Genomic DNA, 9,059 nt, shown 5'->3' on the forward strand with positions numbered 1-9,059 from the left:
TCTAACACAAGCTCCAAAAAAAATTTAAGTCTAAACTTCATACTAACTGCAAATTAAAATTCACGCACTACAATTTATTCATGTTCTTAAAAAGACTGTGTTTCAAAATTTTCAGGTTTTGTAACCAACATTCATGATTTTTAATTCCTAAACAGTAATAAATTTGTGCTTAAGTTTTTTATCATGCATTCTTCATTATATAAACTAACACATATAAAAATATTGGCCATAAACATAAAATAGTTTGAGAAAAATAAAAATAGTAAAAATATGAAGCCTTTATAGAATTTCTATCAAAATAAAAATTCTATTTTGACTTGCAAGGTCGTATCTCCCAATCTGGATCTCAAACGAACCCGTTTTTTTTAAGACTGCTCCTAAAATTTTAAAAAAAATTGTTCATCTTTTTTAAGAACCATGAATTTCTTTAACACTAGTCTCGAAATGAAAATAACGAACATAATGTATTTTCAACAATCACATGAAAAAATCAATAATTTTCATAAAGAAAGCACCACAATCATGCATTTCATGACTTTGATTCAATATAAACATCTAAACATGTAACCATGATCATCTCATTCATAATATAAATCAAAGATAAAAACCCATGTTTCTATATATGAACATAAGTTTTTCCCGAAAAAAAAATTGAGTTTTACGAAAAAAACTATTGAATTTCTAATCCATCAAAACCACATTCAATGAAAGCATAAACAATATCGGCAGGCTAAATACATAATCACAACTCATAAACTTGGGGTTCAAATCATATCACTTACAACTTTGAAACAATGTACTTATTTTGTAAATGAGTCAGATTGAACTTGGCCCAATAGGTTTACCAGGCTGAGACTGTAGTTTCTATTATTGCAATTTTATTCTATTTTTTGTTCATTCAACTAGTTTACCAGCCCGAAATCATAGGCAATGCTAACATGAACTTTTGTAGTATAAGTGGATCATTGAGACTTGAGGATAAACACAATAGAAACATAAAAGCACTAATGCCTTCCAGGCTGCAATTTAGAGTTTTACCAGTGATGAGAAAATGAATGAGTTAATGGTCTCTTAAAAAAAAGTACAGAGTGATGCTCATAACTGCTACATGAAGCTTAGCAATAGAGCCTTGAACCCTACAACACTTTTCGTAGCAAATGAAACTGTAATGCATGTCCAGGACATGTATTTGGTTGGTTGGAGAGATACCAACTAGAATGTGATCTTTGGACACCATCAACAAAATTTGGATGCAGAAAATAGAAAACCATCACGTACATCAAGCCCTAGATCGCCATGCCTTGGACATCTTTTGTGCAAGATAGCGTGCTGCATTAACTCCACCAGCTGTCAAAAGTCCAGCCACTGCCTGTCTGGCACTCGAAACCATCACTAGCCTCCTTAATATTTTCTGCATGCATTTGGAAGCCTCCGGTCTTGAAGGAACTATAACTTCAGGTATCACTCTCCCTGTCATTACAAGAATAGTGAAAGCATTACAACTGAGTAAGAGTTAAAGACATGAAGATTGTAATTCGTTACCTGTGGGACTCAATCTATGCTTCTCTCCCAACTTTGCACCCATCTGTCTTCTAACATTTAGAGGTAGCGAGGAAACAAGGGAGCGAGTTGCAGATAAGCCATAGTCCTAAGTTCCACTAGAACATGTCAAGAAAGGATGAAGAAGAAAAAGGGGGTAAAGCACAAACCGACTAGTAAAATTTGCTCAAGATAGCATGAGACTAGCGTTGCACTCAGATCATGCAGGAAACATAAAGCTAGTGAAGGGCCAGTATTGGTAAACCAGACAGATCTAACGATTAAGGTCTAGGACTTGCTTAGGCCCAATATGATTAACAGCCTCTTTCCAGTAAATTAAGCAAGGCCTGGATTCGAACTCCACATTTGGATCCAATTTGATTCAATCATTTGGGTTGTGATGTGATTGGTGACTCAGCCTGACAGTTTGTAGGAATTGAGACTTGAACAACTTCTCCCTACTGATCAGAATGATGCACACACACAAAGTGGAATTAGTTGGTAAGGGTATCTAATCCAACTAGCCCCAGCTTGAGCTGCTGACAAAAGTTGAAACCATCTATAGGAGTGCAATTACATTCATTCACTGAATATCAGCAATTACAAAGCCAAGAAACCAAGTAGGCCAACTTGTGCATCCTGTAACTTGAGATCTGCTTATCCATGTTCAACTCAGGAATTGTTGGAAATTAATCTATTTGATGTTAGCTCAAACTAACTTGCTCAACCAAATTAGCCAGCAATGTGTCAGAATATCACCGGGCATTGAAACTGGTATCTGAATACAGAGCAATTAACCTAATAATAGCGGGTGGAAGACGACTGTTGTAATAAAACAATGTCATCATGGACTCAACCAGCATGATATCATCATGGATGTAACCAGCACAACAGCAACCAGAGCTAAGCTGCAAAGCACCTTAAGCAACCATGGAGCAATTGCAACATGGCACCAACAGATGCAACTCTGGAGATTACTATATCAACGTGCATTTACAACAGGTATAATAAATTGAAGGATCAATTCCAAGTTGCTGCACAGTTCCAGCTTATTATCAAAAGTTTTCAAGGCAATACTAGAATAATACAGAATAAAATGCAATCCAATTACAAAAGTTTAATTGGATATGTGCTGCCCTCCAAAGAAAGGCAACTAGTGAGCCACATAGGCTTGCAACGAGAACTACCACATCATGAATCATCATTTTTCTTTCTTGACAGTGAATCTGGGATTGATGCCCCTTCCTTTTATTAGACTAAGCAAAAATGTACCCTAAAGTGCTTATTGCCACCCAAGTCCAGGTGCTTATCTTTCCAAACCCTATGCTCCCCTGGCTGGTTGGTAGAATCCAGATGCGAACAAACAGAAATACAAGCCAATAACATGAATCATCATTTAAAGGTAATAATTGAAAACAAACCTGTGAGACAGTGCTGCATGAATCATTATTTAAAAAGAAAATGAAAACAAACCTGTATGATAGTTCCTTCAGAATCATTAAATGAAGGCAGTGTCAACAGTCCGTCAACAGCATATTCCCTCAAAGTTGAAATGTACAATGTTCGAAATGAGTTGAATCTTCCTTGGACAATACTTTTCACCTGCCAAGGCACCAAGTTAAAAAGCAGAAAGACTCGGGGACGAACATGCAGATCCATGTGCCAATATTTTTATATGAGTGTGTGGCATCCTATTCCTGTGGCTATTCATGCAGACTTGTTGTATATTGTAAGGTTTCACATTAAAAAAATACTAGAAAAGTTTTAGCATTTACCTGAAAAACAATATTCAAACACCAAATAATCTGATGACAACATACAATTGGATCATTGTTTTGGATCTCTCATTTGCTCAGTGTGCATCTCTACACATTTTTCATTTAAAAGCTTTATTATTCAACCCATGATAGTAGGTATATACTTAGTTGTCAAAAGCGCTAGTCGGCACCTAGGCGGATGCCCCAAAAAGGACTAGTCAGGGACTAGGTGGGACTAGTCATCCTAGGCAGGACCAAGAAAACAAAATATTAAGCAAAGCATAAACATTACAATAAATAGTAAAATTTAGTAACAAAGATATGGTTGTAATAATAAATTAAGCATATGTGTGTAATTCAGTGTAAATTATCGTAAAATTGCATAGCATTGAATATAAAGCATATCTATATTGTACAACGTATCCACACACACACACACACATATATAATGTGTGTGTGTGTGTGTGAAACAAAAATAAAACAAAAGGAAAGAAGGAAAAAAGAAAAGAAGGAAAAAAGGAAGAAAAGGAAGAAAAAAAAGAAAAAAAAGAAAAAAAGAAGAGTGGAGGGGCAAGAGGAGGAGGAAGAAGAAAAAAAGAGAAAAAAAAAGGAAGAAGAGAAAGAAGAAGAAGAAGAAGAAGAAGAAGAAGAAGAAGAAGAAGAAGAAGAAGAAGAAGAAAAAAGGTGGAAAAAGGGAAGAAGGTGGAGGGGAAAAAAAGAGGAAGATGAAAAGAAAAAAAAAAGAAGGCAAAAAGGAAAGAAGAAAGAAAGAACAAGAAGAAAAGGATAAAAGAAAAAAAAAGGTTTGGGGCAGGAGGAAGAAGAAAAAGAAAAGAACAAGAGAAAAAAAAAAGAACAAAAAAATAATGACACAGCCTAGGCGAGGCCTAAGCGGGAAAACAAGGCCTTACTGCCTAGACTCATAAGCCTAGGCAGTAGCCCTATGCCCAGCGCACCTAGGTGGCACCTAGACATCGTTTTTGACAACTAAGGGCATATATCATTGTGTACATATTCAATCTTATATGTTGTCATTATCATCCAATCAAGACTTTAAGATCCACAAAGAAAAAGGATCTGTAAAAAATCATGATCGACATTTTGGTTTTCTACATTAGACTCAAGAGAGATACACAGCCCTTGCGCATACTGAAGTTTCTTGAGTGTTGCAAGGAGATAATATCATAATAGTGAGTCTCAAGCAAACATATATGTTGCATGTCCCACCTTTTACACCATTTTGTGTATGATTTTCCCACTATCACCATAAGCAGAGTTCTATCGCCTCTTGTCTTTAAGAAACTTTATTGCTAGGGCTGGGAAACGAACCGAGCAGCTCGTGGTTCGGCTCCTCCAGAACTCGTTCAAGATCATCTTGTTTAGATGGCGAGCCGAGCCATGAATTGCTCATTTAGCATGTACAAGACGAGCATGAACAAAGGGTGTTCGTCTCAGCTTGGCTTGAATGAGCTCGTAAAAAGATATTATATATAATAAATATGACAAAGCGGTATTGGATGAGTGGTCAGGCACGGTGGCTTATATTCCAGAGGTTTCGAGTTCGATTCAGCTTGTTGGTGTGTTTCTAAAACAGTGACTTTTTTACATGAGTCAGCTCGCCTGACTCGGGCTCGGCTCAAGCACGATCTCGGCTCACCTAGACCCGAGCCCGAGCTGGGTCTACTGATAACTCAGCGTTTGGTATGTTTGGCTCGTTTACTAGCCCTACCTATGCACTGGACCACCCCAACTTAATTAGGAGTAAATCTCTAAGCTAATTCACTAGACAGTAAATTGCAATGCATTTGAAATTCGAAGGTTGAGGTTCTTGTGCATCTATATCATATACAGAAAATGAGTGTGTGCATCAAGTATTAGATGATCTCATCTTGTAACCAAAAATACAAATGATACAATTGAAGCATGGACAGGATACAATTTCAGACGAGAACAAAAATATAGTTCATGAATTTAAATAGCAAAATCATGATTTCATTCATTCAAATATCCATAGATTTCATTAAAAGCTGTGCAAGGCCTCCATAAGAAGTAATGAATTCTCCTCATATTTTTAATTCATCAAGGAGTTTACTTGACCAATAAGCAGCTTCCTGACCTTATTCTTGTCTTCTGCAAATAACATCCTCAGATCACCCATGTATGAAACGCTACAAATTTTGCCATACAAATCCTCCTGCAGTTGTGAAGCAAAAAGCATATGATTATGGAATTTTAAGTCTAGCACAAAGATACATAATGAATAACACTCACGCTAGTGAGTTCCTCTTATATTTCTTATTTAACTTTTTGTAAAGAACAATAGAGTTTCTCTATATATCAAACCTCAGAAAATTCTGGGGGCAATAGAAGAAGAGCAGCAGCAGTAGCAGCTTTCAGATTTGCCAAGTTCACATCCCCTATATCCATACTGTCAACAAGAATGCAAACCTATGGAAATGAAATCCAAACAATAACTAAGGCTATTCTTATCAACAAGTCACCTTAGTTGTCATAGGCGCTAGGCGGAGCCTAGGCGGCGAGCCCCTAAAAAGGCCTAGGCAGGGCCTAGTTAGTACCCCAAATAAAAAAAATTATAAAAAACATAATAAGAAACATGTATTCAACATAAAATCAATCAACAATAAGCAATACACAAATAATATGTTGTTGAACACTCTAAAGCAATTATATTACATAACCTTAACTAGCTCAAACAAATTAAGAATAAATTAACAATTGAATAAACAAACAATACAACTAACAATGTGAAGAACAATATACAAAAAATAAAATCATGTATACAAAAAAATTTAACAACAAGAGACATAATACAAGCAATAGACAAATAATGTCTTCTTCTTCTTCTTCTCAACAATAGACATAATACAAGAAATGAACAAATAACATGTCTTCTCCTTCTCCTTCTCCTTCTCCTTCTTATTCTTATTCTTATTCTTATTCTTCTTCTTCTTCTTCTTCTTCTTCTTCTTATTATTATTATTTTCTTCTTTCTTCTTTTGCATGTCTTCAAAAAACAAAAACAAAAACAAAAAAAAAGCCTAAGCTCTAAAAAAAGCCTAGGCAGTAATATAGGGCTCCCCCGCCCAAACCTAGTCGCCCAGGCAGTGGAGCTGTGCCTAGGTCACCTAGGCGCTGCCTTTGACAATTAAGCAAGTCACCTTTAAATATCTAAACAAATTATAGGAGAAATTTGACTATGACAAACCATCTTTTCTAACCGTAACACTACCAGTTGTAGAGGAAGTAGGATCTCACACTGGCAGACAAAAACATCTTTTGAGAAACACAAATATTTAAAGCAAACCACACCTAAACATCATCATAATTGGAAGCAACAATAGTGGTTCCAAATAGACAGTGGTCAAAGGATCGCAACCATTCATTGGCAATAGCTAGTTACTCCTATAATACTGTAAGACCTACTAGTGCACTTGGATTATCTTATAAGCCCTATTACTACCAAAGAATTCATATTTAAAGATACCGGTTTTTGCAGACGGCCACTTGCATAAAGATTGTCCCAATTCAACACATCATTAACCAGATCATGCATTCGGATAACCCCATATTTGATTACCTGCACGACAGTAATTATCATTTCATTCCACACTTCAAAAATAGAACATCCCACAAAACAACCAAAAACAAAATTGCAGAAGGAGAAGAGAAACCTTGTCTTCCCATTGGACAAATGGATTAAAGTGCACTCCTACACCAATTTTATTGGCGATTTCAGTGATCTATCATAATAAGAAACAAAAGTGAGAAAAAGAGCTGCTAACCCTGATCCAGCAGTGCATTTTACAGCAGAGCAGAAGACTAATAAGCTAAAAAAGCGGAAAGAATACAGAAATGAGAATAAGCACACTGTTTTTGGACCAAGAAATGCTGTCCATGATGCATAGTGGTCTCTGTTTTTCTGCATATTCTGATTTCACAAGAAACACTAGTTTCAATCTTTGATAAAAGGATTAAAACTCATGAATAGAGGCCAAAACGGGAGAAAATGGATTTCTAAAAAAACATTGGTTTCACCTCAAAATGCCATTCTTGAGGATCAGATACCCCTAAGATGTAGTCAATCATGGGTTTCTGCAAAGGACAGAACAAAGCAAGATATTGGTAATTAAAAAAAAGAAAATACACACATGAAAAAAAAGGTTGAGCATGTGAAGTCTGAGACCAACTACTTAACAAGAACTAATACCTTGTTTTGTGTTGAAGGAAGAAGGGAGGATCCATAGACACAACAGAAATCAACAGGAGGAAGCAGTTGGAGAGGTGCGGCGAGCTCCTGGTCCGGATCTACTTCTGTACCCATCATGTCATTAGAAGCAGAAAATAGAGTCACCCCAATTTTCCTTCCTGCTCTCTGCAAGCAACAACATAACCCAATATAAGATTACATCCTTCTCAGTCAGATTCCCAATGGAGTTGGGTATCCGAGATCATGGAATACCTAGACTTGGGTGTACCGTTCTGGTGTTTGGTTTCACAGAAATTGGAGTAGGAATTTGCAGTACGAGTTTTTCATATATAGAGAGAGGGTCGAATGAAATAAGGAGAAAACACTCCACGATTTCGTTTGAGGACACATTTTTTCTAGTGAAGATCAGATTGGTATTCCCCTCGTTTGCATTTGCAAAATTTTAGACAGAAAAAGAGAGCATACCTCGCAGGAACCCTTACCGGAAAACTCCCTCCAGCCTGAGAGCTCTGATCAGAAGAACCGTGTGACCGTCCTCCACCTTCAATGGGAGAGCAACCTAGGGTTTTTCGAATCCTCCGATCACCATCAGGGTTTAACGGAGCCTAAACAACCTTGAATTAAACTATATCGCCGATATTTTGAAAATATTTCGAAATATCGGTGACATCAGGTCAGCTGATATTGTCGGCAATATGTTGTATATTTTAATAATATCACAGATTCACAATATTATCATGATATCGTAGGGAAAACTCATTTTTTTATATTTTCAGCATACATTTTTAATTTTTTTGTTTCTTTTATATTTTAAAACCTTTTAAAACTTATTTCTTTATATTTTTACAAAAAAAAAATCGTGCATAACTATTATTTTTTTCTTTCTTATTATTATTTATATTTTTTCAATATTTTTAAAATCATGAGATTTAAAAAAAAAAAAAAACTCACTGACAAAATACCTTGAACAGCATAAGTGACTATGAATTAAACCAGCTTAAATGAAGATAATGTTTGCTAACCTCATGGGTTTCAAACTCCCAAACAAAAAACTCTAATTTTTTACTCTCTTTTTTACATCAGACCTTCAGATGTGATTTATACATTTGGTTTATCGGAAACCAGCCCTTGGATCAAGTGTCCCCCACAACATGTATGCTGGATTTTCTGAGTTATCTTTATGGTTGTTTGCTTGTGGTGTACTTGGATTGTTTATTCTAGCACCATCCGTGGTATGTTTGAAAACCTGATTGCTTATCCAAAATTCTAAATATAAAAGTATCATTGCTCATTATCAAATACTGATGAGGTTGAGGTCATATAGATATATGGGAAAAAGTTAAATATGTTATTTGGCTGAAAGATAGGACTATCATATTTAACTGGAATTGTACATTTTAAAGAGTACTTAAAAAGATAGGACTATCTTATTTAACTGGGGATTGTACATTTTAAAGACAGGACTATCCTACCGTGATAATGTTTACTATCCTCGGCAAGCCGAGATGTGTAAATTTTATAATGTGTTCTAAGGG

General features: G+C 35.8%; 1 protein-coding gene and 1 long non-coding RNA gene across 2 annotated transcripts; both read right to left on the reverse strand.

Annotated features, from left to right (window-relative positions):
* Positions 1-990: 990 nt before the first annotated feature.
* Positions 991-6,354, reverse strand: LOC149845108 (uncharacterized). The gene is made up of 5 exons (XM_089995517.1): positions 5,640-6,354; positions 5,413-5,490; positions 3,013-3,141; positions 1,543-1,648; positions 991-1,470 (listed from the first exon to the last, which is right to left on the reverse strand). Exons 1-5 carry the CDS (start codon positions 5,721-5,723, stop codon positions 1,280-1,282), a joined length of 588 nt encoding a protein of 195 aa, XP_089851643.1. The 5' UTR covers positions 5,724-6,354; the 3' UTR covers positions 991-1,279.
* A 634-nt stretch (positions 6,355-6,988) lies between these two features.
* Positions 6,989-7,698, reverse strand: LOC149845109 (uncharacterized). The gene is made up of 3 exons (XR_016430169.1): positions 7,525-7,698; positions 7,353-7,409; positions 6,989-7,245 (listed from the first exon to the last, which is right to left on the reverse strand). It is a non-coding gene; the product is annotated as an uncharacterized LOC149845109 (long non-coding RNA).
* Between the last annotated feature and the right edge of the window lie 1,361 nt (positions 7,699-9,059).

This window comes from Nuphar pumila, chromosome 2, assembly GCF_984573655.1.
Source record: "Nuphar pumila chromosome 2, dmNupPumi1.hap1.1, whole genome shotgun sequence".
NCBI lineage: Eukaryota > Viridiplantae > Streptophyta > Magnoliopsida > Nymphaeales > Nymphaeaceae > Nuphar > Nuphar pumila.

Excerpts from the sequence above, each read along its gene's own strand:
- LOC149845108 (XM_089995517.1), bottom strand. The coding sequence starts at position 5,723 with ATGGATATAGGGGATGTGAACTTGGCAAATCTGAAAGCTGCTACTGCT. Across the intron at positions 3,142-5,412 it reads TTGCAGAAGACAAGAATAAG|GTGAAAAGTATTGTCCAAGG; the intron begins GTCAGGAAGCTG and ends GTGCCTTGGCAG. Across the intron at positions 1,649-3,012 it reads CTGAAGGAACTATCATACAG|GACTATGGCTTATCTGCAAC; the intron begins GTTTGTTTTCAT and ends AGTGGAACTTAG.